General features: G+C 37.7%; 1 protein-coding gene across 23 annotated transcripts in view; it reads left to right on the top strand.

Moving 5' to 3' along the window:
• Positions 1-22,423, top strand: part of MCTP1 (multiple C2 and transmembrane domain containing 1) — a gene marked incomplete at its 3' end in the record, with an annotated part of 528,826 nt that overhangs the window by 332,225 nt on the left and 174,178 nt on the right. For all 23 annotated transcript variants that reach the window (XM_081230423.1, XM_081230441.1, XM_081230442.1 and 20 more), the window contains 2 exons: positions 5,224-5,410; positions 10,214-10,307. In XM_081230423.1, the coding sequence (XP_081086549.1) occupies positions 5,224-5,410; positions 10,214-10,307 (281 nt within the window). The remainder of the gene's footprint in view (positions 1-5,223; positions 5,411-10,213; positions 10,308-22,423) is intronic.

The following is a 22,423-nucleotide window of genomic DNA, read 5'->3' as shown; positions in this document are numbered from 1 at the left end:
GCAGAGGGGTTGCTTCATGCAAACACAAAGAAACAGGTGAGCCCTAGCATGGATGATGGGAGAATTACAAGCTGTCAGGAATTACTTAAGTAGTAAGTGTAAGTCAACAAATGACACCCAAGCTGATGGTAGGATATTTTAAAGGTGGTGGGGAGCCAGGAGTGGGACATGGTCAGGTTTGGGTTTTGGGCATCTGTAACTGTGGGGATTAAATTGTATCAATAATTTTTGCCTTCGACCAGGTTCCCTAGGAAACAGAGCTTGAGGCAGGGATTAGGTGCTGATACTTAATTGGGAGGTATAATCCCAGGTCCTGAGAGAGAGAGAGAAAGAACATGAGGCAGGGAAGACTAGGAAGTAATGCACGGTGATAAGTTTCTGGGCTGGCCATGTTCCCTGTGTTTCAGAGACACAGTGGTTGCCCAGCAGGTGTGCCCACTTGGCCACATGTGGATAGGCAATGTGGAGAATCCTGCTTTGGAATGGTTTGTGAGAGGGTGGAAGGCGTGGGGAGTTATCTTCCCATCACCTGTGCCATTGATCTAAGTTCACCCCATAAGGAGAAAACTTCTGCATTGTTTCATCTGGTTTCTTTGGCAGTTGATCAGGAAGCCAGATCCCATACTCCACAGTGTGGCTTTTTATCCAAGTGTAGAAGTGGCCTTAGAAGCCAGAAATTTGGGGCATGTGGCAGTTGGGCCTAGATGTACAGTGGCAGCCAAGCAGAGTGCTCAGCCCATTTGAGCAAGTGAAAGTTAGGACAGTCCTAGGCCAGCCCCAGGTGGAAGACGTATAAGGACTCAAGACCAGCCGATTGGTCACAGTGGTGGGATGAGGACCAGCCCCTTGGAAAGACCCAGCCAAAGTCGAGGCTGAGGCAAAGCAGGCAGCTGAGGACCCAGGAGTTCCTTGTGGAACCCAGATATAAAACAGATGTAAGGGGAGCTGTTCTTTGAACAAAAGAGGAGAATCCACACTCCCTTTTTTACTCCATGCATGGTGACCTGGATGCACCCCCTCCTAGTGCTCCTTAGAAGACAGTTTGATATTAGGTTAGATTGTCTGCCTTCTGGCACCAACATTCAGACTTTTTTCATCAGGGTAGACGTGTAATACATCTGAGGAATAATATTTCATTGCCTGTAAGATGAATTTGTTCTCTTACCATTTTATTGGTTTGTGGAATTGCAAAGAAAGGAAGATGTAAACAAGGGTAAACATGGATAGAGTTATAATAAATTGTGGAATTTGAGGGTTTTGAGAATTTGAAGTTCATCTAGTTCAATTCCCTCATATCACAGATGAGAAACCTGGAATTCCAGGGGCTAAGTTGTCTTGGAAAAGGTCATCCAACTAATTAGTGACAGATGGAGGGCTAGAACCAAGGGAATCTGATGCCCAGTCTCAGGCTCTTTCCCCTGTGAATGTGTCTGTGTATATATTTTTGGAGTTCATGAATTTGCTTCAATGCTTTTAAAAATTTGCCTTTTCATTTTCATAACAATATAAAACCATCAATTTTTGCTTATTCTGAACCACCTGAATGATCACCTAGTGTTTCTGTAACCAAACTACAGTGAATCCTTCCTTTGTTGAGAACATAATAGTACAGGCAAGCCAAGTACAGGTGAATCTGCCTGTTGGACTGCTATAACTGACCACCATAGACTGGGTGGATGGAATTCAACAGAAATTTATTTTCCACAGTTCTGGGGATTGAGAAGTCCAAGATCAAGACACAAGCAGATTTGGTGTCTGGTTTCATGGTTCATAAACTGCTGTTTTCTTCTGTGTCCTCACATGATAGAAGGGGTGAGAGATCTCTCTTTTGCCTTTTTGATAAGGGCACTAATCCCAATCACAAGGGCTCCACTCTCATGACCTAATCACTTCCCAACCACCCCACTTCTTTTTTTTTTTTTTAATTTTATTTATTTACTTTTGGCTGTGTTGGGTCTTCGTTTCTTTGCGAGGGCTTTCTCTAGTTGTGGCAAGCAGGGGCCACTCTTCATCGCGGTGCGCGGGCCTCTCACTATCGCGGCCTCTCTTGTTGCGGAGCACAGGCTCCAGACGCGCAGGCTCAGTAGTTCTGGCTCACGGGCCTAGTTGCTCCACGGCATGTGGGATCTTCCCGGACCAGGGCACGAACCCGTGTCCCCTGCATCGCCAAGCAGATTCTCAACCACTGCGCAACCAGGGAAGCCCCCCACTTCTTAATATCATCACATTGGGCACTAGTTTTCAACATATGAATTTTGGAGAGCACACAAACATTCAAACCATAGCACTGGCCCCTAGTAATTAGTCCTGAATTCACTTTGCAACACAGTATGTTGCAGGAGTTCCATCTTTGTACATATTTATTCAATAACAACAAAGGAATAGCAAAAGCTTTTTCTCCACCAAATTCCAGCAATAATCTGATTCGATATCCATTTAATGCAGATATCAGTGATGCTGTAATGCTGACTTTATCCTGAAGTTAATAGGACAATTTTGCTGGGTTATCAGGTGACATTTTGCTTTAAATGGCATCTGAGGATTACTCCTGAGCAGAGTTTTTAGATGAATAGGAGATCTGAGTAACCTCAACTAGCAAAAAGCATCTTGAATTCATTAATGCTCTCTTTTCAAAATATGTGTATACATAGGCATTTTCTATATGAGAATGATTATAGTCAAAATTCTGAACCATTAAATATAGGACAGAACCTGGGACTATTTCTACGAGTGTACCCAATATTGAAAATTTAGTTGCAGCAGAAAGGTATAATCCTTCCTATAGATGTGCAATGGTAATTTAAATTTTATTAGTTCTATAGCTTTTAAAATTCAATTTTTAATTTTGTCTTAATTTATCATCTTCTAAGAGCAATTACTTACAACATTCTTCCTAGTTCGTACATATTTTTAAAGCATAAAAATAACACACTTCTGTACTTGAAACCTGAGTTAATGTGTCCTGTTCAAAACAAGTCTGGATATCACCCCGTTTAAAAACTGCCTCACATAGCACACTCCTCCAGGATGCACAATTACAGCAATGACAGACTGGTAAAGGAAAAAGCCTAGATCTTAGATTCCAGAGTGCTAGGCTCAGGTCTGGCTCTGCTAATAACTAACTGTGTATCTCCATTGATTCATGTGACTTCTCTGGCCCTCAGTTTCCTCATTGGTAAATTAAGGAGATTTTGAGGATCACAAATCCTTATGCCTATTGGCACTGGGTACAGAATTAAGTGAAATAGTCTAGCTGTAAGTTAGACAGTATTGGGGACAATAACTCAGAGGACATTTGCTCTCTCTTTAAAGTTATTTAAATTCAAAACTTTTTTAGCACAATAAAAACAACAAATCTATGGACCAGCTTTGATCTGAGAGTGGCCAGTTTGCAGTTCCTGGACTGCATCTTTAGAACACCTTCCCCAACTCTAAAGAATTAAATGCAATGACTCTAATATAAAAGAGGAGGAGGCCAACACCTAAATGACAAGCACTTAATGGTAATAGGCATAAAAGGAAATCCTCCAGAAGGTTTCAATGTGTTTTAAGAGTGATGCAGTATCATACATAGGAATAGGGCATGAGCAGGACTGGAAATGCATGATCAGAGTGAGTGAAAGACCTTTCTTGGTCCCAAGTTAACCAACCAAAAGTACTATCTGAACTGTCATCCCTGTTCAATTCTCCAGTGTTATACTCTCAATCTAGTCCAAAGATTCATTCACATTCAACAAATTATAGGTTAGGCACTGTGCCAGATGCTGGAAAGATCTGTAGAAAATCATATTCATGTTTCTCCTTTTTATTAGAGAATGCATTTGATTAGCTGTTCTTCACCATTGCATTTTTTAACCCTCAATTCGTTCCAGGTATTATTAAGAACTAATTCCAATTAAAATTTGAAAATTAAATAAGGCATTTGATATGTTTTTTCATCGTTTAGAATCTAAGGGGACAGCATGAGAGTATTTTGAAATGGATATTGTGTTTGCAGAAACAGTGAGGTTACTTGATATACATCCTAACTTTAGGAAGATGTTTTCCTGACTTGGTACAGACCCTAATTTCCGGCTATCTCGATAGTTAGCATTTAGTGCATGCAGATTTTCTGTCACTGACCAGGACGTTTCTATTCTTCTTCATTTCTTGCATCTATATTCCTCTTTCTCCCAATTGTTTCTAGTCTGGCTATCTTTCTTGTCATTTTTGATAGGCACAAATAAAACATAAATGTCAAACTTTGATTCAGTTTCTAAAATCACTCTCACTAAAGATGTTTGAACTCAACCATAAGCTTTGAGGCCCTATTCACAGATGTTTAACTTAAAAGCAAAATAATAAACAATAAATAGAGTGCAGAATAAGAAGGGGCAAAAATTTAATCTGTCCCTAATAGCTGACCACCCCTTGTTTATGACGATACCACATCTATTCTTATAATTGGCTATTTCCTGTTTCAAATGTCTTTTATTCATGTCTGCCCCCTTTCTCTCTGATTATTGCCTTGTGGTTTTGGTCACCACAGTATCTTTCTCTTCCCAATCAATTGACATTTTTAAGAAAAGAGTCTGCAAAGTGTTCAGCTCTGAGGAGGTGATATATCGAGCATGGGTTGCCATACTATTACGAAGTCTCTCTTCAGGCAACTCTCGTCCGTAACACTTCAGCTGTAGTGTTTTCAGAGGATTTGTTTGTTTGTTAACTTAGATTTATGCAGTGTTCTATGAATAAATTGGCATGGTTTTAAAAATGTAAAACGTATGACATCATCATAGTAAATGGTCTATTCTCTGCTTAATAACATTTCAGAACGAGGGCAAAACACCTATTGTTTTAGAGTGACACAAAAATTCACTCTTGGTAGTTTGCCTCTTTAGACAGCTCACGTTAGTCTCTCTGTAAGCAAAGCCCCACTGATCTGGGCCATCTAGGGACTGAAAGCCCCTGCTGATTTATAAATATGGTGATAGTGGGTAGTAATCAAATCAGATAAGCACATTTGTTTTGCATCTTACAAGAAATAAGCAATTAGATACTAAAATAATCAGAGTCTGAATTTTGTGAAGTCAGCTGACATGAAATACATATGCTTCCAGTGGTCCAAATGGTATTTCCATTGATTTATTTTTCACATAGCTCTGAGCAGCCTGCACCTCCACTGTTTGATGTGGCAAAAAAAAAAAAAAAAGCCTTTTGCTAATTCAAAACATTTCTTTTTAGGTGCCAGATCGACCTGTCGGCTCTCAGTAGGGAACAGACACACAAGTTGGAGTTGCAGCTGGAGGAAGGGGAGGGGCACCTGGTGTTGCTGGTCACCCTGACAGCTTCGGCCACAGTCAGCATCTCTGACCTCTCCATCAACTCCCTGGAGGACCCGAAAGAACGCGAGGAAATATTAAAGAGATATGTACGTATGTAAGCCTCCTCCTTCAGGGTCATGGGTGACTAGAAGAGATTGTAACTAATTTACATGGAGTGATAGAAGTGCAGATGAATCAGCAGAAGCAGAAGCCTGGGCAGATGCAAATACCATGCATATCTTTGCAGAAGCACTTGGGGTACCCATGGATATCTAGACACCTGGTCTTCTCTCGACTCTCTTCCAGAGCAAGTTCTAGATTCTGAGCTTCTCCTTAGTCATTTTATCACACCACAAAATGATCATGCAGGGAAACTTCCTGTAATGGAAAGTCGAGTTTATATAATACTTTAAAATGAGTTCATTGATTATTTGTCATTGGAATTAAGATTTCTTTGTCTTTGCAAGTTTGAAATGGAGTTAACTTCACCTACTTTTTAATTAGTAGGTTGGTTACTGGAGGATATTCACAGAAATACTTTTTCCTTTCAACTGCTTAGAAAAGCCTCACTTCATTCCTTTAATTTTTAAAAATCGAATGTGAAATATAATTAAAAGGAAGCTTTCTTACCTTTCGATCAGATGTGGAGTGATAGGGTGGCATAGTGAGTCACTAAAATAAGTACCCTTCTCAAATTTTATCAAACCCAAACATTCACAACCAAATCTACCTATTTCCCAGCATCCTCACGGTCTGCATTTCCCACCATGTAGTTTTCTTGAATCAACAGAGAGGGGAGCTCTTACTCCATTGTTCTCTCTTAGTGAAGCCTCGAGAAAGTGAATGTCTCGGTACCCGTGAAGCTGGAAGAAAAAAGAAAAGCTTTTCCACTTAAAATTACAAAGCTTGTATTGTACAATGCTGCCAGGTGTTTAGAAGGCTCCTCTAGACACTCAGTCATGAAACCAAGCTCTGACTAACAAAGAGCCGCTTAATTTTTTTTTTTTTTCAGATTTTAAAATATTCCTATTTGCTGACTGACATCCTTCCAATAACTGAATTTAATAAAGATGTACCTTATCAGGCTGTGCAGATAACATGAAGTGCTGGTACTAATGCTCTACAATATTCTTCAAACAGATTAGCAGGATGTGTGCTTCAGCAAATTTATTCTGGCTATCTCCACTGAATCAGCTGTCTGCTAATGCTTGTACAACTCATCCACCAACGGTGTTATCATAAACAATTTAATAGAGGTGACTTAGCAAGGCTAAACAGTATATATTTTTAAACCACCTAAGAGCCCAAGATATTGTGTGGCCTCTTCTAATATACAAATGCAGTTGTGAAAATTATTTCACATTTTGGTACCCACCAAGACATATTCTCCTGTTCACAGAAGTGAGACTCATGAATTAAAACAATTTTAAAGAAATTAATTCATATATTAATATAAAAATGATTCTAGGTATTATAATATTGTATTTGATGGATTAATATTTGATACTATCCCGTATATTAGAATGATACTACGGGCTAGGTAATTAGAAATGATCCAATTACTGTTTTTTTTTTTCTTTTTGCTGTAAGGGATTCCTTAAATCAGCCATTTCCATTTAGAATTTGAGTATTTGTTTCTATACCTACTTTCAAATATTAGTTATTATTTCAGTAAAATGTAAAATATTATGTGGATGTCCTGGCTAATTCTCAGATTATATTCTGTTCAATATACTAAAAAGTGAACCAAGTTTAAATATACTTTTTTTTAGCCCTGAATTTCAAGCATAGGCCTGTATCTCCCTTTAGAATCATATTTGCTAAGAAGCTAGTGTATGCAATATAGCACATGTATTTTGATTACTCATAGCAACGCAAGGACAAAGATCTGTAATTTAGGGTTTCAGAGTGTTTCCTTTTTATTCTATAGATTATAACATGAATGAATACTGTATGATGTTTGAAATATCACTTGTTTTGGAGAAACATATAATATAAAAGAGTTTATTTGGAGAATTATACATATGTTTTCCTGTGAGGACTTGTGTATTTATTTTTTTTAAGTTTAGGTTCAACCTAAGAATTTGATTTGGCTCTGGTTCTGGTGAGGAAAGTAAGTGGATTGCCCCACTCTTATAAGAAACAGCCCTGAAAAGGTTCTCCGTTGCTGTCATTCAGCTGTTCATTGCAAAGCATTGAAGCCCCACAAATTAAACAGACGTTACTGTGTGTGCCATTATTTGATCACCCCATCCTGAAAAGATGGCTAATTCCATTTTTCTTTTTTTTTCTTCTTTTTGCGGGGCGGGTGGTGGGGAAGCAGGGAAGGTCAACAGGGGGCGGGTAGTAATGGGTAGTAGACCAAGAGCGATTGTATGACCTTTTCAGAATGGGGATGCTGAACCCTTGCTCCCCCTTGTCACAGTTTAAAAACCAGAGGAGCTAGTTTAGAGAAGAAGTTGTTAGCATTCCATTTTTATTATGACATTTCACAGTCATCTGATTTAATGTCCCTTGACCGGATTGTCCACCGTGCGACGATAGGCTTGAAATGTTATTTAGAGCATTGATAAAAGGTGAGCGGTTCTAAGATGACAGCGAGTCATAAGGCTGGTGGTGTGACATTAATTTTCTCCATAACAGAGATGGAATAAGACGTCACGGTGACAAGCTGTCAATCAGTTCTGGCCCCTCAGAGCATCTCGATGCCATAGGACAGGGTATTGCCTCTCCCGTAATAGAGCTGAACTGAGATGCTCTCCCTGACAGCTGCTGCAGCCATAGAGAAAATATATTATACAGCCTTTCATTAAAAAAATAAAGAGGACTCCTCTCCAGAGCCTTTCAATCTTTTCCCATCTATTGAGGGCTGAAAGGATACACAGCAAATCATAGATTCCTCTGCTATGGAAATTTCTGGCTTCAGAAGCCATCCAGGTTTTGAGGCCTTCTAAAATAACCATAAATAACAAGGCAGGAATACCTCTTGATGAAGCATTCCTTAAAGTTATATTTTTAAACTGATATATTTACATTTTTTCCTTTTTTGTTTTTTGATGGTCTTATTATAATCCATGTGTTACTGGCCTAAGCAGTTGAAGTTTGCAATAAATTACAGAACATCAGCTGACTCGAGGAAATGAAACCTTCAAATAATAATTACCCCTCCAAATGGAAAGCAGAACTTAGGAGCTGAAGCACCAGAAGCAGTGTGACTCTGCAGTGAGGTTACCAGAATGAAAACGATTCTCTGACTGAAGATATTTGTTTTAGTCACAGTGAAACTTAGTTTAAATTGCTCCTAAAAATTAAAGGACAGGAACCTTTTGCTAAAACTCTTCTCCATCGTTAGATTAGGAGACTTACCTGGTCTGTAACACTCAGTAAGCTCTGAATAAGAAGCAGCTTCCCATACCTGATCATTACGCCCTTAGGAAGACAACATGCCTACAAATCTCTGAATTATAATACTGCGGTCTAAAGTTTCCACTTCTAAACTGTAATTTACAGGAATGTAAATGGAGAGAGAAGTGCATTTTTATTGAACCCTGTCACGGGCGTAGTTTCAACACAGTTTGGGTGATAAACAACTGTTTAAAAACAATAAAAGATTAAGAGCTAATCCTTGTGCTAAACACTCTTTTTTAAAAGTTAGGCTCTGAGATTACACGTATATCTGCCTTTCCTCCTCTCAGTGTGCCAAGGTCAGAGCATCAGTGTAAACAATGACTAGTCACATAGGGTTGATAAAGTTAATATCACGGTAAGCTTGTGCTTGTCAGTCTTCTCACATTCTCAATGCAAAGATGGGAATGTTCCATAGTAACATTTTAATAGATAACTTTATTAGGTAAAACTATGCTATGCTCCTGGTTTTAAAGCATTTGAATGATTATGATAAAGAAGTACCTTTGATTTACTGAATAAAAGTGCTGATCTTGTCATGAGAAAGATGCAATGAAGTATAAATAAACAAATGCATATCATGTTCTATAGGTTGATTTTACTCTCTATTTGTGTCTGTTAATTAGAGTTCTGAATTATTTTCTTGCTATCCCTCTTTTAATTCCTTCTGGTATTACGCTTATTCAAACTCTGCCATTATTAATTTATGAAATTAAATAGGTTTCAGCATTTGGATCTGATTCTTCTATCAAAATTTGTATACTTCTATACCTACTACTATGACAAACGAAATTACAAATTTAAGAAAAATTACTCATCACTTTTGAATTTATTTTTTAATCAACTTGATTTATTTGCGAAGACAAAAATAAAACAAATAAATTTTAAAAACACCTAAAAGGTGTGTGGTAGAAATATATCTTTTGAATCAAATATTAGAAAATAGTCTTAAATAATTTAACCCTTATCTAGCACCTACCATTTGCAAAGCTGCCCAAGAAGAAAAGAGTAGAAAAATAATTAATTTAATGTTGTCTTTCTTATTCCCAAAGTTTGAAGTGTGTTACTTAACCAACAACTTAAGATTCAGTATTAAGAATCAATAGTCTACAAATCATCATGCCCATAGATAAAAGATTTCTTGGAGCGCCTTGGTAAAGGAGACTGATGGAAGAATGCAGACATGTCATATTTTATAATTTATTGTTCATCATCTACTGCTAATTACTTACGGGGGAGAAATGTTGTGGTATTTTTTACTCTTTCAAAAAATCTACTTATATAGCAACAATTATCTACATAAATGTGTGTGTGCGTGTGTCTGTGTGTGTGTCTGTATACATTCTTGATGGTGGAAAGGTCATCTGTACTGAAGAAACACAAATATCCCTTTGATAACTTAAGCAGCATCCTGAGATCAACTGTAACACTTAATATTTCCTCAGCGCACTCTTTGAGACCCTTTATGACCTTTCTTTTCTAATACTGATGTTGGGTTCTTTCAGAGCCCATTGCGGATATTTCACAACCTGAAAGATGTGGGATTCCTCCAGGTGAAAGTGATCAGAGCAGAAGGGTTAATGGCCGCTGATGTCACAGGTAAGAGCCGATGCAGTTTTCCTTTTGCCTGTATATCAAGCAGCATGCAAGGTGTACACCATTTGATGACTGAGCTTTTCATTTCACCTGACTCGATCATCAGAGTAAATAATACACAGTTTGTTGATCTTACAAAGATTTGCTATCCACCTGATTTTTATACTGTCTCTGCTTTTTAAAAGAAGGGTAACATGTTAAAAAGTAAACAATAAAAAGGGAAACAACTTTTGAATTGTTGCCTTCTCCAAAGTTTAGTCAGCATAGTGGTTATATTTCTTCCAGGTTTCATCATTTTGGCATTTTGGGGTAGTAATGCTGTATCTTTTTCTCTTAGACAGTATCAGCTTTCCTCAGATGATATTGTAGCATCAACACTGATAATTCAAACATGCATGAAATCTGTTGCATAGTTCACTGAAAAGTTTAGATACATAATACTCAATTCCTTGGTATGAACTGTTGGTATTTGGGTTGCTGATACAATCCCTTAGTTGTCCAAATTCCCTAGCACATCCCAGAGATCATTCTGGATCTAAACTAAATATCTGCATTGTTCTAAATTTTTTTTAACCAAGAAGCAGGCCTGTAAAAATGCCAGACTCAGTATGATGTCTTAAAGCTTCCTGATTTGGATATTGCTGTTTCTGTGACATGTTAATTAATTAATTATTTCATCAATTTCCAGAATTAAATTATTGTTTTGAATTTGCAACTATGTGAGCATTCACTTGTTCTTTAATTTCATAGGCTTTGGGGGGTATTTATACAATTCCTTAAATTGTCCATCTCAAGGTGGATAATAAATAGGACTGATTTGACCAATTTTGTGCATATTTCCCTGTTCCTGAAAGAAAATGTCCACTTATTATTTGTGGAAATATGCTTACCACTGTGAATGGCCAGCAAGTTGACCCTTAAAGGGTAGCTAACTTATTTGAAGGGGAGAAATGTACTTTTCCCACCATATAAGGGCTTGCAAACCCATTACATGATTACTGCTGCCCTTAATTCATGGAACAGAATCAAAACCTAATTAAAAGATCACATGCCTTAAAACTAAAATAGCAGATATCTGTTCAAAAATGGCAATATTTAAATTTTTTTAATATTTGCATAGTATTGAATGAATGTTTACTGTGTTATAAAAGTAAAAACGTTGAGAGTTTACAGTTTCTTTAAAGAGGATTTTATCAACTCATTTGTAACCAAGAAGATAATAACAACTGTCAGATATTATTTCAAAATAGGCATACCTGAAAATAGTGGGAGAGAGGATTATCTGTAATCTTTTTGCAAATATACTGACGTGGCTCCTTGTACTAAACCATTAGTGAATGCTAAGTTTATTCACTTTGTATTTTATTTCTGATGTGGTTAAAATCAAATTAATCTGGACACAATGATTTTTAAATTATTATGCTGCTTTCGTTATTAGAACCAACAGTCAACAGTGAATGGTTGACTAACTGCTTTTTTTTTGTTTGTTCACTTTGGACATTAACTTAAAGACCAGAACAGGAACGCAGGGCTGCTTTTACACTACAGATGTTCTGGCCAGCCTTTGATTCCCAGCAGCAGGTAGATTCAGGGATTCATGGCCTAGATGTTCACCATCATGGGAAATATCTTCACTTTTCTTCAGGATTTTCTGCGGGGTAGGGGAGCAACCAGTGTTGGGCTAAAAACATCTGAAGATAGGGAGAAACGCCTAAAATAAAAAGTATCTCAGAGGGCACCTAAGTGTTAAGAACTATCACTGGGTATTTATAGTGGGCACAGTAATTTCTTACAGAAAAATTCAAGTCCCCTTTACTTCAAAAGTTTATATACCTGCCCATTACACAAGTTAAATGCAATTATATGTTTGTCTCTCTTGGAGAGAAGCTGTCATTGCTTTTGAAACTTCATGAATATGCAAACCACGTTAACCCAGTTGGCCTATATGCCACTAAACAAGTTAAAGTACATGTTCTCTTGAAGCTGGAAAAAATAGATGTATTTCTTTCATAATGGTTCTAGGTAAATTAATGTGAATAAGAATCACCTTTTCCCTAGGGATTCAGTGAGACATAATTTTGATCTGATAAAATGAACTTTAATTTGGGGAATACTAAATAACAGGTCCTCCATTTTTTCCTTCTAGTTTTAGAGACATAATGATTCCTCATTCCTCACTGACCTTATAATCTAATGTGCTCTGAATAAGAGAGATGTTAAACTATTCAGGGGCAAGAGGATAATTCAGTCTTTGACCTTGCTCACTCTTGGACCTTTTGTGGTCTTTATGACATTTGTGATGGTGGCAGAAACCGAGGACCATGTATTTAAGACAGAAATGTCTGAAATAGTCCACCAAGTTTTTAAAAAAGTCTTTACTTCTGAAAAGGATAAATATTTATATGTATACTGATCCTTCCTGGTCTTTATCATGAAATGTGGGTATCATGAAATTTGAGCTTATCACAAATAAGCTCTTTGCATACTTTATCTCCTACTTGCTCAAAGAAGAACTTTAAAAATATGTTTTATATCTCAGTGGATAATCATAGTCAGGCTCTACAAGATATTCAGCAACAGTTTGAGAGAAGGGAGTAGCATCCATGGTGCGTCTTCAGATGCTCAAATTAGCATCCATTTAGGATTGTTGTAGATGGAGAGGGGACATTTTAAATCACTGATAGCAAAAAATATTTTTTGACCTGATATGAATGAGGCTATAGCTATAAGATACCTAGTTGGTTTCTGAACACTTTCCCAGACAAGTCCAACAACACAAACTCATATTTGCCCAACTTTACCCTATATTTAAAATATGTTTAATGATTAAAACATAAAGTTAAACTTCCATAGTTTAAGCAAAAAATTTTAAATTACAATATTCTGTCATTTAGCATGAGCACAAGAGAAAAGAGATTCTATAATCTTTTAAGTAGCCATCAATCTTACTGCAGTTACAAAGAGTTTTTTCCTTTCAAAATGTAAAATTTTTCTTTTGTTACAACACATTCATTGAGAAACATTGTGATACTGTATTAACTCTGTGTGAATAAAGAGCAATTGAGACTCTCTTTGAATGAGTGAGTATAAAGCACAAATTACTTTTTAATGAAACCCTCAATTCTTTCCCTTTCCACAAAAAGCCTATAGCCTTGTTCAGCTGAAGTCTACTACAGTAGGTCACTTCAGTTAAGCCCCTAATAAACTGTTGATAGTCGAGGGTAGTTTTTTCTTCCATCTCAATAGCCCAGTGTTGGACAGTGCACTTCAAATCATTAAGGTTAATACAGATTTTAAAAAGAGATTAACTCTGGTGGTTAAGGCCTCAATTTACAACTCCCACACATACACATGCATTGAGCGAGGCACAAGAGTGGATTGAAATTTCAGTCAAATTGTGGGCAGCCTTTCACAGCCTGAGAAAGTGGCACTCCGGTTTTCAAAGTTGGTCAGCTAAATTCTTCGTGAGGGAAAAAGTTTGATTAACTGAAAAATACTGCACGGTACAACTTACTTACCTTTCACGTAACCAGTGAAAAGGTTAATGTCTCTCTGGATCATCAAAGCAAAACCTGCAGATCCTCTGGCCCTGTGTTCACTGGGGGAAGATTCTACCACTAAATCAAGTGCTCCCTGAAACTGGACAGACTGTGAGGAGAGAGAGACCAATGGTGGACTTTTTTTTTTTTTTTTTTTTTTTGGTGGTGGTGATGGGAAACAGTTCATGTATGTTGGAATTGGTCTTTTCTAGTTTCTAATTATTCTTCCTTGGATGGGGCCTAAGTTTTGCTTTCAGCCGAACATTTAAAGTCTTCTGTATTGAGTGAGGCTTTCTTTGCAGCGTATTTAGACTTGGCCTATTGGTTCTTTCAAGTTCTTAGAGAAGAAAAAGAAAAAGGTTCTTCTCCTCAGCCCCTCCCCTTCATTTTCCCCTGGGTTTTTTTTGAGCTTCTGAGGAAGAGGTCACAGCCTCCCCAGGGATTACCAGCCACTCAGTTTCAGAAACACTGATATGGGAAACTGTGAAACCCTTTCAAAAGATGCCCTACCTTTTCACTCTATTAAAAGGTACACTAATATAAAACTTCTTCACTCCAGGTGAATTGATCTCTCAAATTAATGCGCCATCTCTTTTAGGAAACAATAGAGGGAGAGAGAGAAAAAAAAGGAAGAGAGGGAGAGAATTTTACAGTTAACATAAGCTGTCATTGAAATAGCATATCTTTTTCTAGAACAACACTACACATAAAGATTTGTAACTCACCAGCTCCATAGTCTGGAAATCTACCAGTTTTTAAGAGAGCTGTTGACTACCCCTTTATTTGCATAGACTTTTCCCATGTTTTTCTTTAGGAAAACTGTCTTCATTGTTGGAAAATATTTCAGTAACAAAACAGCAGAAAAAGACATGCTACGGTTTTTTTATCAGCTTCCGTGAGAGTCTTATTATCTTAAGAAATAACAGTTAGCAGCTCAGATTCATTAGCAGAGCTAAATTTAAGCCCCATTTGACAGGCTGCCTAGAAAACATTTTGTTTTGCTGTCTGTGGGCTTTAATTAAGATGTGTTCAATTTCAGTCCTCTTCAGTCTAGCCTCCACAACCCACCCCAACTTGCTGTGTCACAGACCGGCGATCAGACACTTTCAGATGGTCCGGCCCATGACTTTGACCTTCTGTGCAGTCCAGCGTTCCCTGGGGAACCGTTCAACTCATGAGGTCTGATTTCACACTTCCAGGATGCCTCAGCTCTCTTAACAATGACAGGGAGACAAAGCCCTTTAGAGCAGGCCGCATGGGGACTTGTTTAAATTGGAAACCAGAGAGGAGTCAAGGAACAAGGTTATGGGCTACAGAATAGTGCTTTTAATAAAGAGCTCACAGCTCCGGCTCAGCTCAAAGAAGTCTACCTCTGTACAATTAATTGAGCCATTTATCTGGAGCATCTTAGGTCTCTACTTTCTCACAGATTGTGTGGTAAATATCAGCTAGGAAGCAAATGAGATATGCATGAAATGAATTTTAACACTTTGATTACTGTGCCTCCAGTCTTCATTAAAAGTAAATTTATTTGTATTTCTGACCTCATTATCAGTAGGCTGCATGCATTTTTATTGGTTCCTGTGATTTCCAGCTTGAGTGTGTCATGAAGGTATATTTTATACAGAGATTTGGATTTATTATTCTTGATATTTTCTCTGAATATTATAGGTCTATTCAGAGAACAAAAATGAAAAGGTAGCTGTACAGAGAAAGGCGAGCCTCTTCTTTGAAAGTTTTATATACTGAATGCCAAGCACATATACATCCAAGCTATTATCCTTTTAAAAAATTAACTCTTGGGCCTCCCTGGTGGCGCAGTGGTTGAGAGTCCGCCTGCCGATGCAGGGGATACGGGTTCGTGCCCCGGTCTGGGAGGATCCCATATGCCGCGGAGCGGCTGGGCCCGTGAGCCATGGCCGCTGAGCCTGCGCATCCGGAGCCTGTGCTCCGCAACGGGAGAGGCCACAACAGTGAGAGGCCCGCATACCGCAAAAAGAAAAAAAAAAAAAAAAAAAAAAAAAAAAAAAATTAACTCTTGTGGGTTACTCAAGCAAATTGCATAAGATATGAGCAATTGTCACTTGAGTGGCTCTCAGAATATGGTAGCTCTACTGGTAGGAGTAGCTATGCTGTTTCTTTTATAGAATTGTAGCAGTTTGAATTTTTATTTATTTATTTTATTTATTTATTTATTTATTTTTGGCTGCGTTGGGTCTTCGTTGTTGCGTGCAGGCTTTCTCTAGTCGTGGGGAACGGGGGCTACTCTTCACTGCGGTGCTCAGGCTTCTCATTGCAGTGGCTTCTCTTGTTGCGGAGCACGGGCTCTAAGTGCATAGGCTTCAGTAGTTGTGGCACGTGGGCTCAGTAGTTGTGGCTTGTGGGCTCTAGAGTGCAGGCTCAGTAGTTGTGGCACACGGGCTTAGTGGCTCTGCAGCATGTGGAATCCTCCCGGGCCAGGGCTCGAACCCGTGTCCCTTGCACTGGCAGGTGGACTCTCAACCACTGCGCCACCAGGAAAGCCCAGCAGTTTGAATTTTTAATAGCATATGACTTTCATTGCCATCATCACATTTGATAACATTGACGATATCTGATAAATGCAGCCTTAGAGTTTATGATCATTATTTAAAACCTATGTTAGAAGAAAAGAAAATGGATATCCTTTAAACTCTACATAGTCCCATTGAAAGTATTATATATCTAATGCAGTGGAATTCCTTCCTATTTGTGAATTATCAAGGGTAAAATAATTTACCCAAAAAGGGGGTTATTTGTGGATGTAATTTTTAAACTTTCATTGTCTTACAATCTTAAAACTATATTTCCTGAAACATAAACCAAAGTTTTACACAAAATACATTGTAAATTTCCCAAGTATGCTTTATTTCCTTTATATAACCTAATGTTTCTATTTGCTTTTTAATAATTAAGCTTGTAGAAGACTGTTAAGCAGATAGTATACTTTGAGAAGAAATTTCATGCAATTTAGAATGCATTAAAAACATCCAACACCTGACATTCTTATCATTATAATATACCTAGTTTAGAAAACAGTATGACGCACATACATGTTAAATGTCTTAACACTATATAAATCTCTTCCGTAAGAATGAGACTAGACAAAGGCATCACAAGGAAAGAAAGAAAATCATTACTCTTTATTCTTTTATGCCACCATATTTCATATAGAAATAAAAGCTGCTTCCTTTTAGTAATTTTATTTTTAAAAAGCTAAATCATATTCTAATTATAGAAATGCAAAAGTGTCCATCTAAAACCAAAAGTTGATAAATTTGTGAAAAGAGGAATTAAAATGATAATTTAACATAAGGGCTGGTGAGGCCTGAGTCTGAACTAGTGTTTTACAGGGAATTACAGAAATCATGTGTGATTCATATGCAGGTCACATGGTTAGAAGATACTGCTCTGGAAGAATAGGTGGGATGACAAAAGAGATTAATAATTGGGTTTGATATGCTCTAGAGGTGAAGGACTATGGGCTGAGAAAGTGGTGGTCCCACTATCAATGGGAAATGAGGAAAAGAGAAATACTATAAAATAATTAATTGAGTTCTGTGGAACTAAGATTACAAAATGATCCTTTGAGTAAAGAAATAGAGAATTGCTGATTTGGCTTGGAGGGCTAGCTCCAGGGTTTCACTCAGTGCTGGAAGAAATGCTTTCAGATGTTAGAATTAGTGTTTAAAATTAAACTATTATATATACTTTGTTACATTATGATATTGGTGTGTAAATAAGAAATGCGTTTTCTAGAACGGTGGGTTAGGGAAATGCTGCAGACAGGATCTGGATTTAACTAGGCTATTGAAATAAAATCTTACTACAGGGATGTTTGGATGATATGATAGCGTAGTTAGACTCATAAATGACTAAACCTTCAAGCCCAAAGGGTGATTATATTAAAGGATTAATGGCTAAATGGAGGAATGCAGGGCTCTATCCTTGGTCTAACCTGTTCAATGTATTTACTAATGACTTTGAGGAGATAATTGGCTGCTTCCTTATCAAACTTGCTAGGAGGCATAGTTAATTCATTTTACATGAGACCAACGTATGTATGCTTTATATATATATATGTATAATAGGTACAACATACAATTTATATATATAATCAACAGACTGAAATTACAGGCTTAGTTCTGCAAGATGAACATTAAAAAGTATAAATCAAAAATCTTACCTCTGTACAAAACAGTGATATCTTGCTTTAACAGTAGAAAATACAGAAAAGACTTTGAGTTTGACTTGAGTTTAATCTCCATGAGAGTGAATTATACATACGTCAGTTTTGTTACATTGAATAAAAGGAGAATGTTGAGAATGATACTCTCTTTTGGGCTCCTCAGACATCCTGGGGTATGAATTCAGTTTTAAAAGCTACACTTTAAAGAAGGACATTGACAGACTGACCAGAAAATATCCTTGGTTGGTATATCTGGCATTTTAAAATCAAGGCCATTGAAAATAGCTCAGTGAAAGTGATAATGACAATAATAGTGGCAACGAATATGTATTGAGCCCTTATCACATGTCAGACACTACACTAAGCTTGGTACAAGGATTATCACAGTTAATCTCACAACAATCTAATTAGGTATTGTTGTTATCTCCACTTTACAAATTAGAAAACTGAGGTGTGGAGAGGTTAAGTAAGTTGTCTAGATCAACAGACACACACACACACCCCAGCTTGTACATGGCAAGGCAGGGATGCCAATCCACATCTATTCAGTGAAGCCATGAAGTTGAACCAGAGAGAGGAAGATGTGGAATTGGATATGATTTCTTTTGTCAATTATCCAAAGCCTGTCATGGGGAGGGTGTTGATAGGACTTGGCAGAAGTAGTAATGGCCAAGGTTCAAGCCAAAGAGCAAACTTCCTTCTAGCACATTTAATCAGAAAGGGATTTGTTATAGAGTTTTCAATGGATCACAGAATCTTTGGAGGCAGGAAGGGTCTAAGAAAACAAGCTCTAAGCTCACTTTCCAGAAGTTAATACTAAAGCTACATGAAAGAACCAAGGAGTTTCAGCTCCTGCCACATGGGTATGTTGGGAAGACATTGTGTCAGCTGCTTACACTACTCCTGCTTGCTGTGTGAGCAGCAGCAGAATGGACTCCACACCCTCTCAGATAACTGAGTTCTAAGGTCAAATATTAGGCAAGTACCTCTGATTGGTGCAACCTAAATCACATCTGCACCCCCAGCTGCAAGGGAGGCCCTTGTGGCCTCTCTAGGTCAGGAAGAGACATACTAGAAATAGTTAGAATAGATGCTCAGCAAGCCATCCACACTATCCAGTGCAGGAGAGCAGGTAACAAACATGAATCAGATACAGGTGCTGTGCCCCTCCTTTACACCCATTATTTCATTTAAACTTCAAAAATTACTACAGAGGGCAAATCATAGAATAGACAATAGCTAGAGAGACATAAAATGTAAAGAAGCATTTCCCCCAAATTACGACTGCCAAAAAATAGATCACAATATTCCTGTGGATGTAGTGATTCCACATCGCTGGAACCTTTGAAGCCAAGCCTGTATGACCACCTGGTTGCAGAGGGGATTCAAGTCCGATATGAGCTTTTGAACTTGACCTCTAAGGCTTCTCTCCCAGTCCTAAGAATCTGAGATCCTGCAAAGGGTGCCAAGATGAATAACAGATACCTGAATGAGTAGATATTATGTAGAAGAGAAATAAAAAGACAAAGATATCATTCTAAAGACAAAGGCTTGACAGATGGCAATTTTCAGTTTTATTGCCTAAAAATATAAAAAGGTTTAATCACCTAAAACAGTTCTTAATTTTTTAAGTCTAAAGAATTTTATTCCATTGCAAAAGACCTCTCCAGCTAGTTAATTTACTTATAGGAAAGATTATGTGAAACCTCAGGCTTCTCTGTGGAGAATCTAATTGAATATGTATTTACGTAGGTCCTAAAGTATCTTCAAGGGCTTGTAAAATCAAAGGAGCTTATGATATATTTTTATATGTATTTGAGGCCAAACAACTTCTGTGTTTCTAATCCAGTAACGTCACTTGTATGTAGCTTCTTATTAAATATTAATTGAAAATAAAGCCTTTAAATGTTTTTTTACCATAATTTATCTAAACTCTTAAAGGCTTAGACATAACTTCTCTATTGCCTCTCCTCATTTTCTAAATCCCGTAGTCTCCTCTTTCTTTATTTTCCAGTTTCTTGTCTGTCTTGTTTTATTGCCCATTCATCTGTCATAAATTTTGAGCTTCCCAGCTAATACCAAGAAGGTTTACTTCTAGGACTCAAGAATGCATCTAGTTAAACACAATGCTGTAAATATTCTTTTGCATCTAGTTCTATATACCAAGGGAAATAAACTCATGTATACATTAAACTTTATTTCCATTGCTCTTAGTCATGGTTCTCAAAGTGTGGCTTGGGAACCTCTGGGGATCCCCAAGACCCATTTAGGAATTTGTGAATTCAAAACTGTTTTCATAATAATACTGAGATGTTATTTGCTTTTTTCACTTTCATTCTCCCATGAGTGTACAATGGAGTTTTTCAAAGGCTACATAATATTTGATCACTCTGATGTTAACATGTCATGGATATATTATTGTTATTTCTTAATGAATGATAGGTCACATCTCTCATTTTTTTAATTGAAGTATAGTTGATGTACAATATTATGTAAGTTACAGGTGTACAATATAGTGATTCACAATTTTTAAAGGTTATTCTCCATTTATAGTTATTATAAAATATTGGCTATATTCCCTGTTGTACAATGTATCCTTGTAGCTTATTTTATACCTAATAGTTTGTACCTCTTAAACCTATACTCCTATATTGCCCCTGCCCCCTTCCATCTCCCCACTGGTAACCACTAATTTATTCTCTATATCTGTGAGTCTGTTTCCTTTTTGTTATATTCACTAGTTTGTTGTATTTTTTAGATTCTACATATAATTGATATCAGACAGTATTTGTCTTTCTCTGTCTGATTTATTTCACTTAGCATAATACCCTCCAAGTCCATCCACGTTTTTGCAAATGGCAAAATTTCCTTCTTTTTTATGGCTGAATAGTATTCCATTGTATATATATACCCCATCTTCTTTATCCATTCATGGACACTTAGGTTGCTTCCATATCTTGGCAATTGTACATAATGCTGCTATGAACATTGGGGTGCCTGTATCTTTTCAAATTAGTGCTTTTGTTTTTTTCAGACATGTACCCTGGAGTGGAATTGCTGGGTCATATGGCAGTTCTATTGTCAGTTTTTTGAGTAACCTCCATACTGTTTCCAGAGTGGCTGCACCAATTTAAATTCCCACCAACAGTGTACCAGGGTTCCTTTTTCTCCACATGCTCACCAACATTTGTTGTTTGTGTTCTTTTTGATGATGGCCTTTCTGACAGGTGTGAAGTGATAGCTCATTGTGGTTTTGGTTTGCATTTCCCTGATGACTAGTGATGTTGACCATCTTTTCATGTGCCTATTGGCCATCCACATTTCTTCTTTGGAAAAATGTCTATTCAGGTCTTCTGCCCATTGTTTAATCACATTGTTTTTTTGAGTTTGAGTTGTATGAACTGTTTATATATTTTGGATATTAACTCCTTATCAGTCATATCATTTGCAAATATTTTCTCCCATTCAGCAGGTTGTCTTTTCATTTTGTTGATGGCTCCCTTTGCTGTGCAAAGGAAATTAAGTTTAATTAGGTCCCATTTGTTTATTTTTGTTTATATTTCCGTGCTTTGGGAGACAGATCCAAAAAATATTTCTCTGATTTATGTTAAAGAGTGTTCTGCCTATGTTATCCTCTAGGACAGGGGTCCCCAACCCCCAGACCACAGACCGATACTGGTCTATGGCCTGTTAGGAACCAGGCCGCACAGCAGGAGGTGAGCGGCGGTGAGTGAGCGAAGCTTCATCTGTATTTACAGCCGCTCCCCATCGCTCGCATTACTGCCTGAGCTCCGCCTCCTGTCAGATCAGCGGTGGCATTAGATTCCCATAGGAGCACAAACCCTACTGTGAACTGCGCATGTGAGGGGTCTAGGTCACGTGCTCCTTATGAGAATCTAATGCCTGATGATCTGAGGTGAGCTGAGGCGGTGATGCTAGCGCTGGGGAGTGGCTGAAAATGCAGATTATCATTAGCAGAGAGGTTTGACCACACAGAGACTATAATAAATCAGTTGCTTGCAGACTCATATCAAACCCTATTAGTGAGTGGCAAGTGACAGTTAAGCTGAATCTGGTGGCAGGCTTTATAGTGGCAAGTGAGTTGATGTAATTCAGTTGTACAGCTGCATCTGGTGGCAGGTTTTAAGTCAGAATCCGACACTTATTTTAGTCTGTGCATGGCCGACCCATTATTTTATTTACCACTTTCATCCACACCTCTTTCCTGCACTGTGCTCTTGTCTCAGTCACAGTTTTGGTAAGCCCACAAGCTAACCCTAGCCAAAATGAGTAAAAAACAAACATCGCTAGAGAGCTTCTTTGAAAAGGGGGAAAGACCCAATGATGAGACACCAGAAGTAAGACTGCCAACA

The sequence above is a fragment of the Mesoplodon bidens genome (genome assembly GCF_964165515.1).
Source record: "Mesoplodon bidens genome assembly, chromosome: 4".
In the NCBI taxonomy this organism is placed as follows: domain Eukaryota; kingdom Metazoa; phylum Chordata; class Mammalia; order Artiodactyla; family Ziphiidae; genus Mesoplodon; species Mesoplodon bidens.
The sequence above is the reverse complement of the archived record's forward strand: the minus strand, read 5'-3'. Positions and strand labels throughout refer to the sequence as shown.